The following is a 25,757-nucleotide window of genomic DNA, read 5'->3' on the forward strand; positions in this document are numbered from 1 at the left end:
TGGGGATAAGAAGTTGTTTGGGGATAAGAAGTTGTCACAGTTGTCGTTTGAGGGAAGGTGATAGTTTGTGGGCTCGCTTGTGGAGCCAGATGAGTGGTGGATTGGGAAAAAGTTGTGGGGGGTGGCGATGCAACCGACTGATACGTGGAAGGTGTTTGAGTCGCGCCAGGGTAGGCTGTCGAAGTAGGATAAGTCGTTCCCTGATATGTTGTGGTCGCCGGGAGTGTTGTGGACCCTGGCCGCACCTCAGAAGGGGTTGGTTGTGCAGAAATAAGGCGAGTTGAAGAAGACATTGTTGGCTGCATCTTGGCTTCAGAGAAGACGACTGACATTAACAACAATGAAAGGGAAGGAACGATTTGGACAGAGAGCTCCACTTACAACAGGTGAACGTGTGTGCATGTAAGCGTATTGTGTGTGCAGAAAATGTTGTGCGTAAACTCGGAGAAATGTTTTAATAGAGTTTTTAGAAGACACGCGGAAAACAAGGCTTGTGCTACCCAAGAGCTTGAACTTTTCTTGCTTGTAATAATGGAGATGCTTCAAACAAAGGAAACGATTTCTTGCAATCAAGGGAATCAGATGATGTCCAGACGGCCTTTGCTTGACTCAAGAAATATTTGCACTCAGCTTCTGTACTGAACATTAATTCATCCTTTAAGAAAGACAAATTTGCGGTGTAATGAGCCCGTGCTATCAAAACTAAATACGTCATGCGGAGTCGATTGATGAAAATATTGATGAGAGTTGACGACAGAAAGGGACCTTTTGCAGTGAGCTTGAGAACGCGATGCAAATTTCCTTCAACAGACGCTCGACGAAACGCATCAGCGAATTGAACACCTTTGAGTCGTTTCTCTTCTGTCGTCAATTCACCGGATAGTTTCAGTAAATCATGCCGCATATTCATCAAAGATAAATATAATATACGATAACACAAGAACTCTTCACGATGACTTTCCTCTAGCGGAAGATTCATGGACTTATGCAATTCCCTGAGTTGAGTTTGACATTGATTAAACTGTCCCAAATCGGAATTTTCTAGAGCTACACGTGCATTTGTTTCATACACCTGAGTTGTGAAAGCATTTCGTATTCCTTGAACTGTAAGATCTTGACGTATTGAACGAAATTGCTCCTCAATGAAGCGATAGTCCCTTTCCTTCTTCCATCTCTCTAAGCAATGTCTTAGCGATTTCACTAGAACCGCTTCGGGCCTTACCAACGCTGGATCCGGTGGTCCACACAGTCTCAAGTATGATTTCTCTAACAGCTGACTGAGACCAACCACACGTTCCCTGCTTGTTAACATCGCTAGCTTTTCCTGCCAACTCATCATTCGTAATCCCTCGGATGTCGTCAACGCAGAAGAAACCTAAAATCAAACATTCAGATAATTGAAAGCATGTTCCATCTCGGTACAATGTTATCATTAGATATAAAATGGATTCCTACAACTAAGACTCCATTGCGTCCAATCCAATCAGTCCCAATCTCCTCATATCCCATTACAAGACCCACCTCTTGATCAAAGAATGGACTTGATGAAGGCTCATCACAACCAAACCTTCTTAGACGATCATCGCGCTTTCGTCTCTCTTCGGCTGTCGTCATGATTCGGGAAGCTTTTCGTTCTGCTTTTGTTTTTTTCTTTCTTCCAGTTCGATTTCCCAATTGAATATATTCTTCAGGGACAGAGAGACGAACCCTTTTGTGTCCATGTTTGTCAATTTCGAAAAGAGAAGAGCGTTTCGGCACGGAAGATGTCGAAGATTTGGACATTGATGAGGTACTTGTTGAACGACGACGTTTTCCTAAACAGAACGAGAAAGACAGAATGAGAAAAGCGAAGCATCAGTACACATTCATCATAGACGCTCAGAACGACGATTAAAGAGATGTTTTTATAAGGTACATGTTTGATTAATCAAGATTTAAATAAGGACCTACCTCGATGTTTAGAACGACTTTGAGTGGATGAGTCATCTGAAGACGATACTGGAGACAGACTATCTGTCGCTGGGGGAGGAGGATTGGGAGAGAAAACAGAGAGCGGAGGGATATCTGGTAGTCCCACTGATTTTGTTTCGTTGAGAATTTCATCGACAGTCGGTTTTAAACAATCTCTCAACCAATGAGGTGTAGCATGTGTCTCTCGTACTTGGCGATCGCGACATTCAACAAAGAGCTTCAATCGAGATCTCCATTCATTTCCCTGTAAACCTGGCGGGGCAGTCTGAATAAAAAAAGAAGAGATTTAGAAGAAGATGAGAAGAATTGAGATTTAGAAGAAGATGAGAAGAATTGAGATTTAGAAGAAGTTCAGAAGAATCGAGAAACTGATTTATGGCGTACTCTATGAGAATTAAATACTTGATACTTCCAAGCTTGAAGGAGAGCATCGACATTGACGAGAGAGGTTGGGGGTTTTGATTGTGCCTGCAAATTGAACATTTGGGGAGGATACGGGGAGAAGCTTTGTGTGTAGGATTGATAGGATTCTTGAGGTGCCATTGGAGCCGCTGATGGAGGAGAAGACGAAATATCAAAGCGACTGGACCGTGAGCGAGACAGATTAGCGTGTGCTGCAGCAATCACATCAGCTGGACCTGTGTTCGTCACACCTAAGAGAACATGATCAAAAAATCAGAATAGGATGAATGGGTTAAATCAATTGATTCATTTGAATGCTGGGTTGCTGTAGCATGGAGGAATCTGAACGATTTTACGACTATCGAGCAGTTGGCTTACTAGGAATTGATTTTGATGCAACAACATTCGAAATACCCTGAAGCAGTTGCTGGAGCTTTGAATTTGGTTGTGTGGGATAAGAATATGACGGGGGGACACCAGAAACGGGAGAAGGGGGAGGAATACCAGAAAGTTGGGGAGGTGCAGCAAGAGGGGGCTGAAATTGTTGTGTGAACATTGCCGTCCACGGAGAGTACGCAGGGGTCGAAACAGAATTTGCACCGCTAAGCGTTTCGATGTATTTCTGAAACGATAATGTAGCGCGCGTTGATTAAAAAACAGTTAGCTTACCAACATTGCTTGTTGGAGAAAAATATTCTTGTCCGAGGAAATGGAACGCTCAGCCTCTTGACGAGCCGCTTTCTCCGCCATTCCATTTGCGATCAATGCCTTCGTTCGCGTTTGGACCGTTTCTTCACGGACTTGCTGAAAGAAAGGAATGAGATGTAATTCTTAAAAAAAATATTGAAACACAGTGCAGTAACTGACACGCGCTAAGGTATATGGGCTGACGGATAGAGTGATGATATAGACAGAGATGCAAGCTGCGGTTAAGCGGCACAAATAAATAATTGAACTGATTCGGATGACTCACTTTAGCTAGGTGTTGAATATGAGGATCGGCTGGAGAAATCCCCATCGAACTGAATGCGCCTGGCATCGCATACATGATGATGGAAATATTGGCTACGAAGGAAATGGATAGAGAACAGCTGTTTTTGTTTGTGCAGCAACTTTGTTTTAACCGAGGTCAAGAAAAAGATGTTCCTAAAATATCATCTTGAACGGCCTGGTTGAGGAAAAGTTTTGTAAGGCTGGAAACACCGAGGACCGATTTGGAACGCAAAAAACTCCCTGAAACACGAATAGCCGTTAAGCTGGTGGAGCGAAGAGCGCGCGCTGCAAATACCTGTTGAAGCAGGGCGTTGAGGTTTGTGCCTTGTGAACAAAAGACGGACTTGAATATTGACGGCCTGCTGCTTGGTGTTTAATGAAGCATTCAATTCGACGTCAAGGAAAATTTGCCCAGAATATTTGCACCACGAAATATCCGTTTGATGAGAGCCTGTGTGAAATCTGAGCTCTATCGAAAACAAGATTCCATCAAAACTTGAGTTTGAGGAATGAGACCTGCCTTGGATCTTCAAGTGAAAATGTCTTTGACATGAAAATGAGATTAAAGACAATTTCTGTGACTCTGGGTCAAACTGCGTCAATGACTAGGCACGAAAAAATATAATGAAAAATAAATTTCAAAAAGAATTGAGCAGATTAGGAGAAACCTTTGACTCTCACTTTGAGGTTGCACTTCTCATGAAATCGCTCGATCTCCTGGGAGCATAGAGAAGCTTGAAATTGCCGCAGTTGAAGCAACTGACCGTTTGAAGCAATTCTTCGAGTTCTGGTCGCTTCTTCTTTTTCTCCCAGACGTCCAGGACACGACGGGAAGGCACCACAATAATCTCCGCCTCAGAAATCTGCAATCATCCAATCAAAAGAAACCAATAGATTAATTAGCACGGACTTCCTGAGTCACATGAATAAAGGGACTTCTCAGGTATTGCGAGGTAGATGAAGCCTGAGAAGACATTCAATTCAGAGGATGGTTTATGTTTGGAAGTACTTTGCCATCTGCTTCCGTGATAGTTGCAAATTTATCCGAGACTGTTATTTGAGCTCCTGGTCGATACCTGAGCAGAAAGGAACGGCCGTGAGGGAATTCCAATAGTGAGTGAACCCCAGAAGTAGAGATGGATCTCTTCCGAAGCACAAAAGTCTTACCATCCATTTTCATCTATGGGAGATGACAAGGTTTCGCCATCTTCATAGTTCAAATTCCAGACACCAGGAGATACGGAATTGCCTCTTATTTGAAGTTGTGTCTGACTGAAGAACATTGAACCCCGCATCTTGTTACACTTTCTACCTTGAATCAATTGGTTGAAGTTCTGCAGACACAAAGGTAACGAGAATGCATCAGAAGAACCTTGTGAAATGGATATGAGAGGAGATTGTCAGCTTGCGTCAATACAAGTAACGAGGACTTAAGAGATATGCTAGAGCTAATGTGACTATGCATTCACGAGATTGATCAACCTGTCGCTGTAAATGATGACGCGACCTGAAAATATTTACCTAACGTTGGAAGCAGTTGGTTAAACTGATTCGATTCTTTTGTCGGTGATTCAGAATTTAGAAATGAAATTCCAGAAGTAAAATGATCTCCATAAATTGTGTAAATTGGAAGTCGAAAAATAACTTGTAACGAGCGAAGGACTTGGGGATCGGTTCCGTAAGTGAAGACCATAGCCCTCAATGATGAACTTAAAAGAGATCGAAATCGTTTAAAAAGAATCTGAAAGTCGAAGGAATAGGAAGGGATAGGATAGTCGAGTTACTCACATTGTCCCAAAACCCGGATCCCAATGACTTCAGATTCCCACACTCGACGTTCATTGCTCGTCGCTCCAGTAGGGATTGAAACTTTCTTGCACGAAATCCAGATCGCTCGACAGTAGTGCGTAGAAAAATCTGAGGAATTCGGGAATCATTAATGAAAGGCATTTCAAAGAGATTCCAGAATCTGTAATTATTGAAATTTGACGATTATTTGAAATCGACTGAAAAATCGATTATTTTATACTTAAGAAAGCATATTGAAGGTTTACAAAATCGATTTTACCTCTCGATGAATTTCAACTGCAAATCGTGGATGAATAAGTAAGAATGTTGGCCGTGCTAATTCGAGATCAGGGAGGAGTTCTTGATTGAAAAAAGAATCTTCTGAAGTTGGAGATGAATACAACGAAGAAGAATGCAATCCTGAGAGAGAGGAGAAAGCGATTCGACCCCCTCTCATCAGAGTAGCGACACAAGTAATAATTTCTAGGGGATCAGACAACGGAATTCTACAATAATGAACAGTCTCCTGAAATGGAGAAAGAAGTGAAGAATTAAAAGAGATGATGATTGATAATTATATTTATGATTTTATTCATAATTCCAGTGAAATAATTATATTTATGATTTTATTCATAATTCCAGTAGTTCACCTTGTTGAAAAGACTTGATTCGGTTGTGAATAGGAAACCCGAGACAGCAGAAACTAGATTACGATGACTGAGCATCACTCCCTGGATATCCTGAGATGATGGAATTTGGCCACGCATCAATTTGATGTCTGCGCGCTCTGGATAGAAGGGAGTATCTGTGAGAGAACAGTTGTGCATCCTTACTGAAGACAACTGCAGCAAGTTGATTGCCAGCGGACGAAGACGGTGAAAGAAGTTTTCCGCGGCTCACTTCATAAAGATTCACCCAAGTCATCATCCTCAGTTGATAGTTGCTCGCATCAAGCTTCACAGAAGCAGGAACCTGAAAGCAGAAATCTACATGATGTAATACATGAAATAATGTCCCATAAGATATAATGAAGTGCTCACATTCCCAAATGAGATGAGTGTTCGTAGAGGCTGATAGTCTGGGCTTTGCGACTTGATATAATCGAAAAGTCCCATGATGTCGACACTATCGCCGATAACCGCTCGAGTTTCTGACAAGTAACACGACCGTAACAAACACAACTAACATGATTCCCACTTGTTTTATTGAGGATCCTGACAACATCTTCTTTTTTCAGTGTTGGACTCAACCAGATGACAGTAACGTTAAAAGCGGCCCCTGAGAGTGAGACGCATGGCAACACGATGAAAACACAAGAACCCACCAGCAAGGAGTGTGATCAGACACTCTTTTCTTTGTTTTGAAGATGCAAATATTCCAACTGTTTTCCATCTTCTGGCCGCAGGATAATCGAATTGGTTTCCACGCTTCACAACTGGCTCCAAAATAACGGCGCTTGGGTTTGAGGATGTTGGGCTTTTGACGGAACTCCCAGGAAAAAAATCCACTTGAGGACTGCAGCAGTCTTCTTTATTAATTTGTTGAAGTTTATCTTTGTGTGGATCACTTTCAAAAACGTCTTTTCCTTCTCCACTGACATGTGCTCTCTCCTTCGCAACCTCATCAGCAGAAGTTGCTATTGGGGGAAGTTCTAACAACAAGGCTGATCCCGTTCTCAGTACTTGTTCCTTAACCTAGTAACAACAACATCACCTTGCAACGAACGATGATGGCCTAACCATTAAAGTCATCACTCTCTCTCCTTCTTACATTTTCATAACTGAGCCAATTATAATTCTTTTTTCCTTCCAATACAGATCCAAAACAGTACGCGGTCTGCCCAGCTACTTTCAACCCTTCCAGGAAAATCTCATATCTATTGAGAAAACACAACCCTTCTTAGAAGTTGATGCAGTTTTTCCATCTCACATATTTTTTGCATTTGGCGCATCTGCACAACTCGCTGAAAGTTCATCGCCAGCCCGTGCGGCCCTAAGTACTGCAGTTTTTCCATCTGAAGAGTCTCCTTGCAAACTTCCTCCAGATTCAAAGGGTTTCAGAAACGTCCCCATCAGGTTTGCACAGAAAGTGGTCCAAGTGTTAGCATGCACATCAGAGGAATGTTCTAGTTTCAAAAAAGACATCTAAGATCTAAAATTTGTAAATAAGGGCCCCGCCAGTTCGTAACTTGCGGCACCAAATATAAAGATAGTCACCTAATAATGAGAAAACCAAATGAAATTGTTCAACTATTGAAAACATACCCGCAAGTAATGTATGCAGTAGATCTGCCACAAAAAGCCCTATGAAGTGCTCTCCTTGCATAAATAACGAAAACCAGAAGGCAAGGCGCACAATCCTCGATAGAACGAGGATGCCAACATAATGAGAAGTTAATGGCTCCACCTGACAAGAACCAATAAGAGATGTCAAATCATTGGTAGGAAGTATTGTTTACGTTTATATTACACTGATTAACAACGGGCTTACTTCAATCATTTTCCTCATCAAATAGAGTTGAGGAAGTAACGCCATTGCTTCAATATACATTGTGAAAGCCACCAAGACTTGCAATGATATTGTTGCGCTTCCAGGATGGAAAAGTACAGCAAGAACAAAAGCGATTGGACCCAATACCATCGAACGTAAAGGCCACCAAGCCTCTTTCGTCGTTGTATGCCGAAATTTCCATACGGAAAAACAAAGCAAAACAGTGACGACAGTCGATGATGCTAATTCAGCATAAGCTAAATATGTCTGACGAAGAAGATGCAGCAGTGTAGATAGAATGTAAGACTTACTTCAACTAGTCTAGTGTCCATTGACCACACAATTCGGCTTAATGTGGAAATGAGGAAGCAAATTTGTGTGTCGCTTGATAGTCCATACACTGACTTTTTGCTCCATACTTTTACGAGGAGAAGCAAGGATCCCACCACCTGGATCAAATAACCAATAATGAATAGCCATTTCTCCATTATTGGCAAAAGGATATTTTCTAATTGATTATCTAAAACTGTGACTGTTGCAAACAAAGAGAAAAGCACATCTAGAAAAGAGTCGCATTAAAAAAATAGAATGTGTCAAATGTTTAAAAACTTCAATATGAAAACTCTTTCAAAGCTGCTTACACATTGAGATGTCTTAACATTGATCGAGAGTATCGAACACTGCCCAAACAGCCCATATGGTCACTCATACCAGCCGTTCCAGCTATTCCATACTTCAACAAACACAAGTCACGGTAATAAATGTGATCAATATGATCATATCCAGCCGTTTCTGTTGGTCGAGAAGGATCTAACGGAACGCGTATGAGACCAGTGCGGTTCGTAATGCTTGGTTCCACCATTTCAGGTTTTGCATTGAAATCTCCCATCAGTATTAGCGGGCCTTTTGTTGGAAGAAGAGTCTCAATTGCATCCAATTGGATTTTTCTTGCATCTTTTGAGAAAGCGCTCATATGAGTATTCCTATGAAAACCCTTGAGATTGGTTCAGACGCAGGATACTTTCTCCATGGGTACACGCCCGTAATCAGAAGCCTGTTCAGTGGTTCTCCTCCTCTTGGTAGGCGATGCACGAGGGGCCCTCGACCTTTTCCGACGTCAGAAGGGCCACGCCTGGAGTTCCCAAGAAGCTGGCCGCACCTACATAACAACGCAAGCACCCTTAACCATACATATCTATAGTCTTCTGTAGTATACATTCACATGTATATAGTCTTATGTATATTCATATATCTATAGTCTTCTGCAGCATATATTCATATATCTATAGTCTTCTGCAGCATATATTCATATATCTATAGTCTTCTGCAGCATATATTCATATATCTATAGTCTTCTGTAGCATATATTCATATATCTATAGTCTTCTGTAGCATATATTCATATATCTATGGTCTTCTGTAGCATATATTCATATATCTATCGTCTTCTGTAGCATATATTCATATATCTATCGTCTTCTGTAGTATATATTCATATATCTATAGTCTTCTGTAGCATATATTCATATATCCATAGTCTTCTGTACCATATATTCATATATCTATAGTCTTCTGTACCATGTGTTCATGTGTCTGTAGTCTTCTGTAGCATATATTCATATATCTATAGTCTTCTGTAGCATATATTCATATATCTATGGTCTTCTGTAGCATATATTCATATATCTATCGTCTTCTGTAGCATATATTCATATATCTATCGTCTTCTGTAGCATATATTCATATATCTATCGTCTTCTGCAGCATATATTCATGTATCTATCGTCTTCTGTAGCATATATTCATTTATCTATCGTCTTCTGTAGCATATATTCATCTATCTATCGTCTTCTGTAGCATATATTCATCTATCTATCGTCTTCTGTAGCATATATTCATCTATCTATCGTCTTCTGTAGCATATATTCATCTATCTATCGTCTTCTGTAGCATATATTCATCTATCTATCGTCTTCTGTAGCATATATTCAGGTATCTATCGTCTTCTGTAGCATATATTCATGTATCTATCGTCTTCTGTAGCATATATTCATATATCCATAGTCTTCTGTAATTCATATATCTATAGTCTTCTGTACCATATATTCATATATCTATAGTCTGCGTTACATTCATGTGGATTATTTACATCAGAGCATCTACTTACCGGGATTTGAATAGAATCTCGTATTGCGGGTGAAAAATGACATGAAATCTCGATTCATGTGCAGCAAATTAGTTGTGTCGCTTTCTTGAATGCCCCATAGATGAACTCCACCGAGGAAAGCGTCCCACTCATCAATTCGCTGAGCGCTCGGATAACCGAGATTGTCGCCATTATAGAGAGAGAGACCCCCTTGAATGTTGTAGGACACAACAGAGAGCTTATCGCTCACCAGCCTGCTTCCCCGCTGAGAAAAATGATAACCACGTTCTCGAACAGCGGGCAAGAAGACCAAAAAAACGATGCAGAACAGAAAGAGAAATGGAGTCCCATAAGCCCGATGTGACGTTGTTGTGTTCCGTGTCCTGGATTCAATATCGTCGAATTCCGCGGATGACGTTGCTATATTTTCCGTCTCTTTTCGTTGAATGATTATAGGAGCGATGACACCCACGAGAAAAGAGAGAAGGAATGGGGATAAAATCCACCAAAAAACTGCAACTTCGTTAGACCAAAAGGCATCTCCAAGTCCAGGAACGAAGGGGCCCACAAACCAACAGAGATGGAAGACAAACGTCAGAATCATCCACAGCCCCATAAGAACGGAAATGCCGCAACGTTTCCATGAGCTTGCTGTCGCTTGGACATAATGGCGAAGCATCATCACAGGGACATCAGATATCAGAGGAAATGAAAACGCAACTAAGCAGCCCCCAGCATAGGAAGATGGGACACCGGTCGATGCGTAGGTGAGGATGTCGTGTGCGCCACTATGCTCGCTATAACTAGACTGGGACCGTGCTGTCGAAAATAGGCCGGAACCAACGATAAAGACTACAAATGCAAAAAATTGAAAAATGGGAATGAAAATTGAATTAGAGTCTCGAAATATAGCGATAAGAATTTGAAAAAGACACCCCAGACAAAAACAGAAAATAATTGGTGGTCCGAATGAAACGGGATCATACCCGGTGAAGCGGGGTATCATCGCATCGGAACTAAACATATAAACAACCAGAAACAAAACACTTGATGTTCCCAAACCCCCCAAAATACCGTAGAACACGGCCAGGGTTGGTGACAGGGAATGAGGGACTGCAGCGAGTTTTCTATGACGCTGTGAAAAGTCAAAGATAACGATTGCAGCAAGAAGTGCGATAAAGAGAAACAGAATTGGGATGATGAGCGATTCCATCATGTCGAGAGGATGGAAGCTCCAAAATAACGCCCGTAGTGAAATCAAAAATGCCAATCCCAGAGTTGACTCGATCCACTGGAATTGCAGTGAACAGCCTTCTGCTGAGAGTGGGACGATCAAAAAGCGGAAAAGCGTTATTCCGGTGTTGAGAGCCCAAAAGACCGTCCGTACGGACTCCTGCACTTGGATTGCGCATGAGAGAAGCACGATAGAAACCAAACGGCTGATTAGAAGTCCATGCAATGACTTGAACCAGCTTTGTAGGGGATGAATAAAAAGCAATGATGGAACGATCAAAAATGCCAGGACTAGTCCTATGACGGCTTGAATGTTAAATCCAAGGTTATAAACATTGAATAAATGCCAATAACTACTCACAAAAACATAAAAGAGGGTTGTCCAATCCACAGCGCACCAATAAACACGCGAAGAGAAGAACGCGAGGGACGTAATTGATTCGCGACAGTTCTGATGAAGTCGGGACGGATTCAGCGATTCTGTCCGAACGTCGTTGATCTCGGATTCTTCTTCAAATTGGCGGCTTTTTGCTGTCAGCCTTACAGATGGACCGTCTGCCCTCATTTTTGTGTTTGTTGATTCTGACATGTTGGCGGGACGGAAACGACAGTATTGTCAAGCGTCTCGTGAAAAGTCACAATGGTTTAAAAAATTCGCCGAAAGGCAACAACATTGGAGTGCCCAGCAGCCTCTACACACAAAGAATCGTCTCTGCAGGGACATGAAGTAACAACACACCGGGAGAGTCAAGGGAGCTAATAACCAGAGAAGAAAGCTCTGAGGATCAGAATATGGATGAGTACAGCAATGTTTCACTGAAAACGACGTCGGAAATGAAGTACCTTGAAGGTTAAAACGCTTGAATCCCTCCTGGATGTAGGGAGGGGTACAATGATAGTCTTTAATAAGTTTCGCCGATTGTATTAATCGTGGTTTCTAAACGAACAATGCGTAAAATGTAAGAGAGAGGAAAGAAAGAAGAAATAAAAATGAACTGACGTCAAAGAAAGTCTTGAAGCCCCAAGTGTCAAATAAATGACCAGATCCGTCTGACAACCAAAAAAGCGTTTTGAAATAAACGAGCTTTAGTACCAGAATCGCTTGCGCCAAATAAAAGATATTCCTGAAAAATGTGATTGTTTGAATGCTTGGATTAAAAAATACCTTAACAGATGTTGCTGTCCTAAAATGCACGCTCCAATCGATGTCAGGTGGCATGCAAAAGCAAATGACGATACTGACGGAAGCATCAAGCAATGAGGCAAAACAAGAAAGTCTCACTCTGGACGATGACGTTCTAATGCGCCTTTCAGATTATCAAAATCGTAATAGGGGAAGCCGACGGCTCCTGCAAAATAGATGAGAAGTGTTCCAAACGTTCTAAAGCTGATTACCCGTTTTGTGGTAAATGAAGGGGAGGCGAAGGGTGTCTGATAAATCAGAAAGCGATTGGTATTTGAATGGTTGTCTTGGTTACCGTCGATGCTCTCAGTCGGTCGGTCTGGATCTTGGAATGAATCGGGCCTGCAAGAAACGGTGATTTGTTCATTTTGATTGCCTTAAAAATTGGTTTACATCACAGCAATAGGGATGAATTTCAGCTTTGGAGAAGGAGACGAGAACGAGGAAGTCCCAAGCAATGCAGTCGATGGATACCTCTGATAGGGACAGAGGGACAAGTCTACCAGGGACAGAGGATCCCTTGTCCCAGGGACACCCCTTGTCTTTGTGTCCATTTGAGCCTTACCGCTTCCTTGCATCGAAGAAACCAACCCCAGCGGGCTGCCGAACTTCCCACAAGTGCGACACTCAATTTCTGACGACCTTGGGCGTAATGACGAGAGATAGAATGAAGATATCCGTGAAGTGAGTGCAACAACTCCTGCGTGATAACAATTGAATGAGGCTGTCTCGCTGATGCACCGATTTGATAACCAGCAAATTCTTCAACAGACATCAAATTATTGAGTCGCCACTTGACATCAATATCGTCCATTGCTGTGAGGCCATTCCACCTGAAGTGAGCTCGAGTAGCTTCTGACTTGGTGGATGGCTGACAGTATGACTTCGCATTTACCAGTAATCGATGACAGAGGCTTCTGCTGAATCACAGAAGGCTAAATAATTTAAGAAAGGCTTTCCTGGAAGGGGAGTTTCAGATAGGATCTTGAAAAAATGACATTAATAGAAAGATCAAGGATAATGCAGTTTACTTCCTCAAATTGTTGTAAAGTTGGAAAGACTGATCGATTGAAGAGCAGTCCCTCTCCAACATGGGGTGCCAAGTACTTTAGTCTCCATTTCATATCGGGGCTCATTGAACGGGGGATTTCTGATGTTTCATCACTGCGCACAGGAAGACCGAACGCTTCTGTCACAATTGCGGCTGTGGGTGGATTGTGGGAGTTTCTAAGAAGAATCTGATCAAAGAATGCAATACAGCTGCTCTGTCTTTGGGACTTTGACTTGGGACTTGCCTCTTGTAAGTCAGGATTTCCTGCGTTGTCATTTCTCTCTTGCCTCTCTTGCAGGTTTGGCAAAAAATGATAGAGAGCCAAACTCAATAGTTTCTGGCCAATCACTTCTAGGAACGAATCGGAATCAGTGGTGAGGCGTGCCCTCAATTTAGAGGACATTGGCGTTCGTAGGACATCAATTGACGGCAGCTTTGTATAGAAATTCTTCGCTCCTTTTTTCGGATTACGCTTCTCACCAGGATACGGAATTCGTTTCAATTCTTGAATTGCTTTTGTCCTTCTTTCTAATTCTCTCTGATGAATCGCTTCCTTCAATTTTTCCGCTCCATTTGTTCCTTCTTCTTTCATTTCAAACAAAATATATTCAGTAAACAGTTGGTCTGCCATTTCGATCAATTGCTCGAATGTTGATCTAAATGGCTCGAGCTCACTAATTGAGAACCTGAAAATTCAACAATATGTTTATAGCGCCCTACATGGTGACAATCGGGCGTTATTGATGTACAACAGACAGACATTGATAGAATACCCCGACCGATGAGAATTGTATCAAAGCTGAAAACTCGATATGTGTCTAAATTCACCTAGCAGCTTGCGGTTTGTCCCGCTGACGTTTTCCTAAAACCTGAAAAAGATTCGCAGCTAAAGGAGGGAGTTCTGATGCCTCCAAATTTGAGATAGCGAACAACTCTGCAATATGCACTCCATCCGTATTGGCATCAATCAAACGATAGACCTGAACTGCAACAACACTTGTTCCACCGAATAGACCCCTTCTCTTACCTGGATAGAGAGCCCGCTCCAACATATATTTATCTTCTGTCCAATCCCTTCCACTATCGGAAGCCAATGCGGCAGCTTCAGTCACTGCATTGATAAACGTATTTCTGTCTAGTTGGAGGGCGAGACTGTCCTGCGAGCTCCAAGGGGGCATAAACTGATCAAGTTGGTCGGAGATGTGCCTCCCCGTTGGTCCTGTACGTTTGACTTGTTGTTGCAAAAAACCAATCCATTGTAACTTGATTAATCGTCTGTGAAGCTCGCCTGGTTCTGTAATGGTCGGTAGGCTGACTGATTTTCTATTCATGTCCTCAAAATACTTGGGACTGTTTTTATGTGCCTTGGGTTGGGCTTGTAGCGGCTGCATCCTCGTGATAGGGACATAATCAGCAACAAGCAAGCGATGGACGGCCTCAAGAAGGCCGCCAACGGATGTATATGCTGTCTCATGCAATACCGATTTCGCTGCTTCTGGAAGAACAACTGGGGAGACAGGACTGAAGAGTTGATTCTGAACACTGAGAGGATTTCTCTTTCTTCCTCTACCAACAGTGAGTGTTCCAATAGTTCTCGTTGATTTGAATGGAGAACCTTTTTGACACCTAAAAAGCATCTTGACCGAAAGATGAAGCAATATTTACAACAATCAAACAAAAAAGAAACGAAAAAAACTCGCAAATCGAATTCTATCCGTCTGGCTTTCCTGCAGAATCCTTCCACCACTTTTCAACTTGATCGTTGTTCCATTTTTCGCCCCAATGATGTCCACCAGCATCACCGTTCCATGTATCACCCCACGACTCTCCTCTAGCTTCTCCAGTTGTCCGGTTTCGGGCCCATTTTGACGTCCATTTCTCCCCAGATCCGTTGGGATGGCTTTCTTCTCCCCATTCCTCCTTCCATTCCTCAGAGTTATTTTTTCCTGCAACATACATCCAGAATTTTGATCATCGAGAGCGACTCACCGATCTTTTTAGCAAATTTCTTTTCATCTCCTTCTTCCCACCACGTTTCAAGCCATTCTTCTCCCTAAAACAGACGAGGCATCAAGAACCAGAACATTCGCATTCAACTGCCGAGTTTCCTCAATTTTCGTACATTCGGATTTTTTCCCGTTTTTTCAGCCCATTTGATTTTCTTATCGCTTTCAATGGTTTCCTTCCAAATTTCTTTCCACTCATCACCAAGCCTGAAAAAAAACAATCAAAATCAACAACATCGCGATTCATTGCGTCTCACTTATTCTTTCCAGTCTTCTCTGCGCTTTTGGCGTCTGGAGATTCGTTCCATTTTTCCATCCACGCATCACCGTCACCAGTCGTTCCCTCCTTCACCGCCCACTTCTCTCCTTTACCCAAACTCTCTCCGTAGCGATCGGAAAACCAGTTGACTGTTCTTCCATCTCTAGAAAAAAGAAGGTCTATTTCAAACAAAATCCACATCAATTCACAGAGAATCAGTTTCTAAAAATTGTCAGCTTACACCCAATCTTCACCTTCTTTTAGTGTTTTTATATTCCCAAATCCATCATCATCCCATTTCTCAACATATCGATGACCAGCATCACAATCAACATGCTGATAAACAACACAACAGCTTCTCTATAAATCAAAGATCCTACAACTTTCCTACTTTATCCTCGCCCCATTTCTGTCTCCATTTCTTCCCTCCCTCTTTTCCTTCCACTTCTCCCCATCGCACGTTCCTTCCTCCTTCTTGTTGTTCAGTCCAATGTTTATCAATCCAGAAGTCATCATTCTTCTCCGACCACTTTTCTCTCCATTCGCGCGATCCATCAACAGCTTTGCCGAATTTTTCTCCATGACGTATCCCACCTTCACTGATTTCCCATCTGCCATCAATCAACAGTAAATGAATCCATAAATACAAAATCCAACTAAGTGACATTCCTCACCTATCGACCTGTTCTTCCTTTCCATTGTTGTACCAATTCTCATTTCGTTCTTCGTTCAACTTCAAATCGACAAACCTGAATGACATGGAATTAATTCTTTCTTCCCGAATTGTCATTCTCTACCTCTTTTCTCCCCATTTATTCCCATTCGTTTCTCTCCACCATTTGTCCTGATGTCGCATCCTCAACACAACGCCATGAACACCTTCAGATTCATCACAACGTGGGCTTTCAATCTCTTCTAAATTCTTTCCTTCTAATTCTCCTTTTTCATAAACACGTCCCCAATGTTCTCCCCATTCAGTTCCATCAGCATAGCGATCGCCAAGTTTGTACCCATGCTCCACCTATCAACAAAACGTCGAGTTCAAAATGGTCTAAATAATATTGTTAATCCGAACTACGCAAACAACGCTCACCAGACGGACAGGTATGCTAGTCCCTTCTTTCGTCTTCTCGAACTCCTTATCAACTTTCCAGTTATCAACTGATTTTTCTACCGTGTTGTCGTACCATTTCTCTCGAACAACCTGTAATGCCAAACTAACAATAAAATCCCGTTTGTGAAATCAAAACTGAATGAGACTCTTAATCCAATCACTTACATGACTTTCCATCATCACCGAATCCTCATCTATCTTCTCAAGTTTTAAGCTTTTTTCACCCCATTTCTGATCTCCTTTCCCACTCCACCATTTATCGCTATAAGAGCGCCGTTCTAATTGAGTCCCAACTGGATGCTCAAGTGTTTCCCATCTGCAATCCAATTCAACTCTGTTGCTCTAGCTCGCGACAAACTCACCTTTCGTCGTAACTCTCTCCATTATGACTGAAACCCGATTTCTCTCCACGAACTCCTTCGACCCCTCGCTTCCATTCCACAACCTCACGATCCCCGTTAGGCCGTTCGAACCACGTTGAGTGCCATTCATCATCACTACACAACAGAAAAGAGGGATTCGAATTATCGTGATGAAAAACACACTCCGCTCCTGTTCCAGATTTTTTCCCCCATTTCATTCCTTCAGAATTACGACACCATTCATCAGTCACAAGAACAGTCCTTCCTCCGTCGATCGTCGACATCCGGACTTCAGTGCGTTCTGTTCCGTCCCGCTCTCTTCTATGGAATCGATGTCGTTTCGTTTCTCCAGATTCTTCATCGAGCGTTTCTGTGACATTAAGGAGTTCTTCACCCTCAACGGATTGCTGAAATCGCTCATCGGAGACGCTCTGACAAGGAAATCAATCCAACAAGTTAGCCAATACAATCTGTCTACCTTCCAGGTTCTCCCCGTTGCTTTGTGAACTCCAGATTTTATCGTCAGAACTCTTCGGGTCCACGAGTCCTCAGTTTTTAAAGCCTCCGAAAGAGGTCGAGCGCATTCATCGATCGTCTCATTCCATTCCTTCAATAATCAACAATGATAGAAGAACAGAATGCATGAAGACAATAACAGCATGCATGAAGACAATAACACCATGCATGAAGATGCTGACAGCATTGATGCTAGCATGAAAAACCGCTGAGAGGGTAGCGGAAACTTCGCCTACTTCTTTTATCGTTTCCATATCTTCTTCAAATTGACGAACCAATTTTTGTACTCTTTTAGAGACCAGTGTTGGACTCCCAGGTCTCGCTGGCAAAGTCTGATTTTCCCAACAAGCCGTCCACCTTTGATGGAGTCGACCATTAATCCCAGAACTTTGGCCAAAAACGATTGAAACCTCTTCAACATCTCCAGGAAGAGCACCACTTTCACGATGCTGACTACCATAGATGCAATGATCTTCGTTGGTGATCATGACTCTTTACCTTTTTTGCTGAAGCCACTTCTCTTCCCACGTGCCATCACGTGCTTTTTTGTGACCCCACGAAAGCCCCCCCTCATTCTCATCCCAAATCTGAAAAGATCAAAACTCATACTCACAATTCAACAAGAATACCAAATGTTCGAATTGTGAAAATTGATCCACTCGATCCAAACCAACTGAACCAAGTAACCGAAACCAACTGACCCAAAGCGACTGACACCCCCCAAGCTGACTGACCTCAATCAAATCACCAGTCTCATTGACTTTCGCATCTTTTCCTTTGGGAGATCCAATTGAGAGTTTTAATCTCGTCAAGGGTGGCTTTGATTCGAGCGCTGTTTCCTCCGATGTGCTTGCTTCTTCTGTCTGAACTGGAATGTCGTTCTGTGGTTCCTTTTCTAGACGCTGCTTTACCACTTCGATTGTTTCATTCTGTCCCACTTCCAGAGCTGATGGCTTTTGTTTGGTTTTACGAGGAGATCGATGCATTAAGGAAAAGATATATAGACAGGGGTACCAGGACCCTCAGAGAGTTCAACGAAAAATCGCTGCAACACAAGTTTGCGAGCCCCCATGCCATAACAAGGAAGAACATTGTCTGCCCATACGCCCAATGTGATTATGCGAGCAGGACAGTTCGTTTTTGTTCCCATAATCAGACTGGAGCATCTCTGTTGAATCTGCATCGAATCCCATTCTCGTGTATCTCCGGAAAGTCACGGAAATCTCTCAATTGAATGATGTTGACACTGATGTATCATCAGTGCAGATTCCAAATCAATCCGACGATGAGTATCTCGCAGCAGTAAAAAGTTCTGAACATAGTGGTGTTTGCGTGCTGGATGGGACCTCATAGATACAGAAATTCAACCGACGGGTATTCAATTTCTGAAGCGTTTGGTGAACATCGATGAGAATCCTCACTATCCACGGAGTCTTTCACAAAATAAAAAAACAGGAGAGCAAGACAAAAGCGTAGTGCTACTTGTCTAGACCAAAGTGTAGTGCTACTTGTCTAAGATATTCACTGAATCCCCGTTGCAAATTCATGGCAGAGGGCTCAATCAATACCGTAGATGTATTCCATTCCCCTCACAAATACAAACGGGGCACTCGCTGTAGCGATCACAAACAATGCCACGAATCTGTGATATGTCGTCTGCACACAAAGGAGGATTTGAAATGCTACCAGGTTTGATACTCTTACGCGTTGCTTGAAACCCACGTCTGTTCCGTAGTACGACAGTCGTTCATTCCTTTCTTGCTTGCGTTTTTGTTTTTTGTATTTCGCCCATCGATCAACCTCAGGGGCTCGAAATGGAGGAGGGACAATCAGAGTAGTATTGACCCGAATAAGTGCCTTTGAATTCCTCTCTTTCGCGGCATTCTCAGCTTCATCCTTTGAACTCCTCTCCTTCGCGGCATTCTGTTCTTCCCGTTTATCGTGGGAGGAGAGTGAGCTAAGGTAACGTACACTGAGCTGATACCATATGCAAACAAGGGCGCACAATATATAGAAACAAACGTACGACTGTATATATGATCGTGTAAGACTCACTCCATAGAGAATTCGGTATGTCACTGGAGAGTTTGGATGGAAACATTCCATTTTAACAGTTTCAGTCAAGAACACGCAAGGTGCCTGAAGTTGATCTTATGAATCGAAGTGTTTCTCTAGCGGTTGGAAAATGTGGGAACAACATAAAACCATCATCACTACACATTCATACGGCGGGATTCCTGCGCCCTTCATCCGTTTTTCAGCGGCGACAACTTTCCTTTTCCTGCGATCCGAAGAAACCTCCTTCGTCTGACTCACAGTGGGGCACATCAACAACATTTCATCCTAAAGATCCCCGACGGAACAATTTCAAACTGGCGCGACATCCGACGAAGTTCCAACGTGCAGAGACTTGGGGTCAAGCAATGAAGGAGGGAATCATGGGAAGACAAGAAGTGATCCACCACACTCCTAATGCATTCTATACGTATCGCTATGGTCCAGTTCCACAACCGCCAGCCACAAAAGCAGAAAAAGAACTTGCGCTGAAGAGAAAAGCTCGTCCGCGGCGGACGATGCCTGTAGTAAGTAGTTCAGTCGACCACAAAAACTCAAAGAATGTCCCATATTTGACAGTCCGTTCATCCGTACTGGATGATGGTAGGTGTAGCAGGATTTGTTATTTACATGATAGTACCACACACTGTAGTCATGATTGGTAGAATGTGCGGATTCACGTAAAGTCAATCTCAAACTGAAAACGCGTTACAACTTTAACCGCACACTCTTCACCATCATCGGCCGCTCAATCAGCGCTTCCTCTTAACCAAGGAGCTGCAGGAGCGACTCGCCGATTCATGTTTCTGATGTCTGTTTCCTCATCTATCTCAGCCATCTGGGGTGGGCGGTTATTTCCCACAAGTTGTCCCTAAAAACGCAGAAGTGAACCAATTCCTGTTCAACCCCTCTCACTCCTCTTGGTTGAATGTGAGACCGTTCCCGCATCACCCGCATGCGACTTTTGCCTTCGCTGAGTCCTCGCTCTTCTCCTAAAGAAAAAATGAAATAAAAAATATTCGTAAACTTCATCCGTGAGCCCCCCCACGACAATACCTTGAAGAACGTGTGGAGCATCTTCTCTGGGAATGCATTTCCTCTGTCGCGAAGAGGCCGTAGATTGGGGATGAAATCATCAACTCAAATGATGTATCAATGAAGTATGGTTCAACTCACGTCAAGATGATCAATTTTTGCTGGATGATCAATTGGAGAGACTTCGAAAGGTCCATCAGGGTTCTCGTAAGGCGAGGCGCGATTTCCCAGAGGTTTTAAAACATCAAGTGTTTTGGATCCTTCTTTCCCAGTAAGAAACATGTCATTCTGAAGTCTGACAGCTCAAATCGGAAAACACGGCCACTCAGACTCACGCAGAGGTTTCCGCTTGGATTCCTCCAGGAAGGGACTGAATGTCCCAGAGCTTTCTCTCTGTGAAATGTCGATGTCATATCCATTTTATCCGGGTTGGTTTCAATGTGAGCATTTCCTGGTTTGCGGGATAAGAAGAGAGCCATACGTCCGTCTTGATCCGCCTTCCATCTCGTATCAAAAACGGTCCGATAATCGTCGTCAACGGCGTAGCGTTTTTTCGTCTTTAGTTGACATCCCGTTATGGCGTCTTGAATCTTGACATCTTTCACACGAATCGTCTGAGCGCCATAAAATGTCTTTCAGTTGGTGCAAATGTGTTCGACTCACACTTGGTCGCTTTGATGTGTTCTGCGTCGTTTCTGCAAGGCGCTGTGTCGCTAAACCTGCAATATCGAGGGCCACAACGTCGTGAAGTTGTCCTTTCATTCCCTTGACCCGTTTTCCAGCATTTTGTGTTCTCAAATCGCGTTCAAATGTTGAAATTCCTGCATATCCAGCCGTATCGAAATGGATTGGAGCAGAGCCAGCAGGATCGAGTACCGACGCGAGTGCAGCCATGCGTGTGAGAAAACGAAAAATTAATGCAACTAAAAATGAGGAATCTGCCAACCGTGGATTGAAAAAAATAAAAATTGCCACTCCACTTTTATTGTTGTGGTCTTTGTATAGGTTGAAGCAATCTTCTTATAAACGACTTTGCCAATTAGTTGAAGTTGACCTCGAATGCCTTTTCCCCGAGTAGAACCAAGGCACCGATACCTCCATGCAATATATACGAGAAAACGCGAGACTTTACCAGCTGGTTAAAATAATTTTCATCCTTGACGGGTGAGCTACAAGTTGATACAACAGAAGTCGATCTTTTCTTTGAAGAAGGGTTGATTGATTCGTCCGAGAGGCTTTCAAGAGGCAGAGGGTTGGAGAGCAAAAGTCTTCGTCCCTTGCCGCGCTTAGAAACGATGAACGCGGTGTTTCCGCCGATTGGAGAAGATGCGCTAGCTGGGAGGGGAAACGATGCAAAGGAAGGGGTTGGAGAATCCCCTGCTGTTGAAATCTCTGGCCCTCCACTGTAACGATGACTGGCGCGATCTAGATACCAACCAAACCAAGCGTCTCTGTCGTACTTCTTCTGACTGTTTGAGAGATAGAAGGAAGATGCCGCATTGAATGAAGAAGTAATAGAGGGAGAGAAGGACTGCCTTCGACACTCAGCTTTTGAATCGGAATGTTCAAGCAGGGATTTCTTGTGAACAGACCTCGGCAATTTAAACCTCAGACTTGCTTTAGAAACATAGAAGAGACTAGGATAGCGTCGGGAGTGAAGGAGAAACTGATTTTCAGCCGCCTCCAGAAGGGTGCGCTGTACTTGAAGATGCGCTGTGGGGGCCTCAGACTGGCAAACAACAGGAACTGACGGTGATCCATATGGGAATCGTACTTTTTTATCTGAGGAGAACTTCCACAAAGCAGTTTTGAGGTCCTCTTCGTTTAATGTTTCGTTAAGGTCCTAAAGTGAAGCGAAATTCTTTCAGTTCGGGGACCTCTGAACAGTTGACTCACTGAAGAGAGAGAAGATAGCAAGGAGCGCGCGACGAACTCTTTTGGCTTCACTGAATGAAGAAGCGCCTAAGGAAGTGATCAAGTGAAGAACAACAATTGAGTGAATAAAAGACCTTCAATTGAGTGAATAAAAGAACACCAATTGTCCAATTGAGTGGGAATCAAGGGTGGAGTGTTTGGAGAGAGGCGTTTCTTACGTTAAGAAGGGCGGTTCGATCTTGGAACGTTTCACTCTGAACGAATCAAAACAATAAGAAACGATGCCGGAAAAAGCAATTTGGTGTCAGACGCTGGCGAAGGGAAAAATCATCAACGATTCATATGAGGCTTACGAGAGTTTGGGAAGCGTCAAGAATGAGTGGCCGTAGAGCTTTGCGGGTTGTATTACACCGTATGTGACAAATTCCATCGAGTACGGCCCGTAGTGCACTGAGTTGTTGTTGAGTGAAACTGCTGAACACTTTCGAGGCAATTGATCTGGAAAAATGCATCAAACGATGTAAAAAGGAACCACTCACATCAAGGCTTCACTCAACGCAACAGAGCATCGATAGGATGCGATTTCCATCACGCCAGTAAGTTGAGCTGCAGGTAGATCCATTGAAGCTGGGTTGGGTTTGATTGGAGATGATTGATCCCGTCGTGACCCAAAAAGGAATGATGAGTAACAAGAGATCCTACTGGATGGACGTCTTGATGATGGAGTTGCTGAGAGGGTTCGTGGTAGTGAGAGATGCATGGAACGGGAGGGAGGCGTGAACTCAGGCTCATCGATGAATGTTATTGGGAACGATGGCGCGTTTGAGTTTCCTATTTCATGAAACACTCCCTTGACTGATCCTATAGCTTCTTCGCAAATTCTGTCAAAGGTCGACATAATGTTGGATGTCGGCATATTCGAGCTTGTAGTACTGTAAATGGTCGACAGAAGTGGTGCTTCATTGGGCCTTTGGGACATCCCTCCCTCCATGCACTCGTCTTCTTGTGTAAGGAGCAGTTCAACTTGAGTGTGGAATCCCTTTAGTCCCTCAAGATAGTGTTCCGTAAAATCAATTCGACTGGAGGTTTCGAGGCTTGCTTTTGGATTGAGTTCTGATGCTTTTCGGTTGAGACGTTTTCTCTCAATTTTCAATATTGTTGCTATGGAATGGGATAATCTCGACGCAATAACGAATGAGCAAGTTCCAACAACTCCGTTCACGAAAGGTCGGAAACCCACGGAGTCACTCAGAGATTCTGGGAGCATGTGAAAACTGGAAAGTTGTTTTTCCCCGTTTGCCACAAGATCTGAAAATGTTGGAGCCGTTGCTCGAGAGGTTTCCGCTGGCTTAAGAGATGCTGAGTAGGTCTTGATGTGTCCTGCTCCCTCAATTCCAGCTATTTCTCGCTGTCTTGAGCGATTGGCGCGCTTTATAACGGCTCTTGCCCTCCTCTTCAGTGCAGATTCCCACGGATTAGAAGCTGCAGATTGAGTCACGCCAATTGGTGACGACAAGCATCGGATCAAGTGGATGGGGTCTGGAACAGTCTCTGGTTTTGTCAGGAGTATCATTGAGCGCTCGCCAAAGGGATCTACTTCGATGGTCCATCGCAGAGAGTCCTGAGGGAACTCCATGCATAAATCGTTTCAAAATGGACCGACTTACTGGCAGGGGCGCGACTTCCATTCCCATCGCAGATTCAACAGCTAGCGGCAGATCAATAACGTTGATGATGACGGTGTCAGGCTGCGTGATATATCGTCGGATGATGGATTTTATTGTCTCACGGTGAAGGACACTTATAGATTGTGATCCAGATATGGAGTTGAGGGTGTTATCAGGATGGGCTGAGCTACAACGCAGGGTTGAGACCGAAGTGGCCATGGACGGAATTTCAACGAAGCGAATGTTTGGAAATGTTGGATGTTCAGCGATGATTTTGATTTCGTCTGCTACAAGAGTGTGAGGTGCAAAATTGACAGCCATCACTTGACACGCCCATTCAAGAACAAAAGGGAGAAGGGAGCTTTTGGGGAGAATTACAACAAGGTGAGTGGTGGGGTTATCTTTTTTTGTTGCTTCGAGAGGAGCGACGTCAGACGCTGTGAAATACGCATTCCAGTTGTTCTTTCTCAGAGCAGTTTCCAATGTGGGTGGAAGCACAATAGTTGGGTACAGAGTGACCAAGGAGCGAAGATCAATGGGATCCGCGTAGCATGGAACCTGCGCAACACGATAAGTTGTATCACTAACGGAAGACGCACAATTAGGATGTTTTGGGGTTTCTGGAAGCGTTGACTGAGACAAGTTCCCTGAAAGCCAAGGAATAGACACCTGAATTCGAGGGTCATGAGGATGAGCGACAGAGGTCCGTTGAAGTGCCAAACGGATGGGGCAGAAACACGTTCTCGCTGATTCGTCTCTTCCGCTTGAATCTCCCAAGTTGTCCGAATCCGGCATTGAGATTGATGGAGATGCTTCCTCGCCACTTGATTTCTTCAAGTCTGGTGGAGATCTTTGTCTTCTCAGAAGAATTCCGCTTAAATCCTCGATCAGAGTTGTCTTCCCGCTTTGGCGGTTTGATCCCGCAATGCAAAAAGTAACAAGAGACTCGTTCAAGAGAGGGAGAGAATACTTTCGTCGGTCGAAGAGTGAACTCCAGGCTTCCACAATTGCTTGAAAACGAGCTAAATGTTTCAGCAAAGGTCGTTCGGAGAGATCCACCACCGATCCCTTTCCGGCCTCTTCGTCATTAGGATGGCTCTTTAACGACCTGCTTGAATGGGCTCTTTTCATTTTTTTCTCTAAACGATCATACTTCCACTCAACTCAACAGGGATACCTGGTACCATCAAGTTACAAGACGTTGCCAAAACATTAGAATGTAAGTCGATAAAAAAACACCAAACCATGAGACTACTTTGATAACGAGAGCTTGCAACAGGCGCTACAACGCCAAGAATGAGGGAGGTTAACAGTGGTATTGGTTCTTCTGCTTGAAATTGGTTCTACTGCTCGTGAGCCTGGATAGAGTCTAGTTCTCTCTCTGCTTCTATTTCGGCAAGTCTATGTCGCTGTTTCTCTGATGCCTCCTTCCTGAAGCGTTCCTCAAGCATGTCGGCTTCTGATTGGATTCCTGCAGAACTTCTATCTCTGGCCTCGTTGATGAAATGCAAGACAATAACAAGCATCAATAGAATCCAGAAGACGGGCGAATTCAGTCCCATTTTGCGATCAGGGACGAACGTGTCCCACAATTCTTCTGCAGCTTTGGCT

The 25,757-nt window shown here is 43.4% G+C and overlaps 3 protein-coding genes across 3 annotated transcripts; all 3 read right to left on the reverse strand.

Moving 5' to 3' along the window:
* Positions 1-496: 496 nt before the first annotated feature.
* LOC129617015 (leukocyte receptor cluster member 8 homolog) lies at positions 497-3,123 on the reverse strand. The gene is made up of 6 exons (XM_055532472.1): positions 3,043-3,123; positions 2,752-2,995; positions 2,356-2,624; positions 1,951-2,236; positions 1,456-1,814; positions 497-1,375 (listed from the first exon to the last, which is right to left on the reverse strand). Exons 1-6 carry the CDS (start codon positions 3,121-3,123, stop codon positions 497-499), a joined length of 2,118 nt encoding a protein of 705 aa, XP_055388447.1.
* Positions 3,124-7,305: 4,182 nt separating this feature from the next.
* LOC129617017 (ER lumen protein-retaining receptor 3-like) lies at positions 7,306-8,132 on the reverse strand. Its single transcript, XM_055532473.1, has 4 exons — positions 7,956-8,132; positions 7,645-7,911; positions 7,419-7,560; positions 7,306-7,370 (listed from the first exon to the last, which is right to left on the reverse strand). The coding sequence occupies exons 1-4, from the start codon at positions 8,130-8,132 to the stop codon at positions 7,306-7,308; spliced, it is 651 nt and encodes a 216-aa protein (XP_055388448.1).
* A 6,835-nt stretch (positions 8,133-14,967) lies between these two features.
* On the reverse strand, positions 14,968-18,002 carry LOC129617018 (uncharacterized). Its single transcript, XM_055532474.1, has 13 exons — positions 17,655-18,002; positions 17,477-17,605; positions 16,999-17,429; positions 16,802-16,952; positions 16,616-16,726; positions 16,320-16,543; positions 16,197-16,271; positions 15,914-16,133; positions 15,764-15,858; positions 15,521-15,685; positions 15,380-15,470; positions 15,247-15,310; positions 14,968-15,203 (listed from the first exon to the last, which is right to left on the reverse strand). The coding sequence occupies exons 1-13, from the start codon at positions 18,000-18,002 to the stop codon at positions 14,968-14,970; spliced, it is 2,340 nt and encodes a 779-aa protein (XP_055388449.1).
* Between the last annotated feature and the right edge of the window lie 7,755 nt (positions 18,003-25,757).

Source organism: Condylostylus longicornis, unplaced genomic scaffold, assembly GCF_029603195.1.
Source record: "Condylostylus longicornis isolate FDR11 unplaced genomic scaffold, ASM2960319v2 ptg000369l, whole genome shotgun sequence".
NCBI classification, from domain to species: domain Eukaryota; kingdom Metazoa; phylum Arthropoda; class Insecta; order Diptera; family Dolichopodidae; genus Condylostylus; species Condylostylus longicornis.

What these genes read in the sequence shown, in the direction of transcription:
- LOC129617015 (XM_055532472.1), bottom strand. Translation starts at nt 3,123, where the DNA reads ATGGCGGAGAAAGCGGCTCGTCAAGAGGCTGAGCGTTCCATTTCCTCG. An exon ending in TGCATCAAAATCAATTCCTA is followed by an intron (nt 2,625 to 2,751) that starts GTAAGCCAACTG and finishes ATGTTCTCTTAG; the next exon opens with GTGTGACGAACACAGGTCCA. An exon ending in GACGCAATGGAGTCTTAGTT is followed by an intron (nt 1,376 to 1,455) that starts GTAGGAATCCAT and finishes GTTTGATTTTAG; the next exon opens with GTTTCTTCTGCGTTGACGAC.
- LOC129617017 (XM_055532473.1), bottom strand. Translation starts at nt 8,132, where the DNA reads ATGGAGAAATGGCTATTCATTATTGGTTATTTGATCCAGGTGGTGGGA. An exon ending in TGGACACTAGACTAGTTGAA is followed by an intron (nt 7,912 to 7,955) that starts GTAAGTCTTACA and finishes CTTCTTCGTCAG; the next exon opens with ACATATTTAGCTTATGCTGA. An exon ending in ACTGCATACATTACTTGCGG is followed by an intron (nt 7,371 to 7,418) that starts GTATGTTTTCAA and finishes TCTCATTATTAG; the next exon opens with GTGACTATCTTTATATTTGG.
- LOC129617018 (XM_055532474.1), bottom strand. Translation starts at nt 18,002, where the DNA reads ATGATCACCAACGAAGATCATTGCATCTATGGTAGTCAGCATCGTGAA. An exon ending in TTATTGTCTTCATGCATGCT is followed by an intron (nt 17,606 to 17,654) that starts GTTATTGTCTTC and finishes TGATTATTGAAG; the next exon opens with GAATGGAATGAGACGATCGA. An exon ending in AAGGAAGAACAGGTCGATAG is followed by an intron (nt 16,134 to 16,196) that starts GTGAGGAATGTC and finishes GATTGATGGCAG; the next exon opens with ATGGGAAATCAGTGAAGGTG.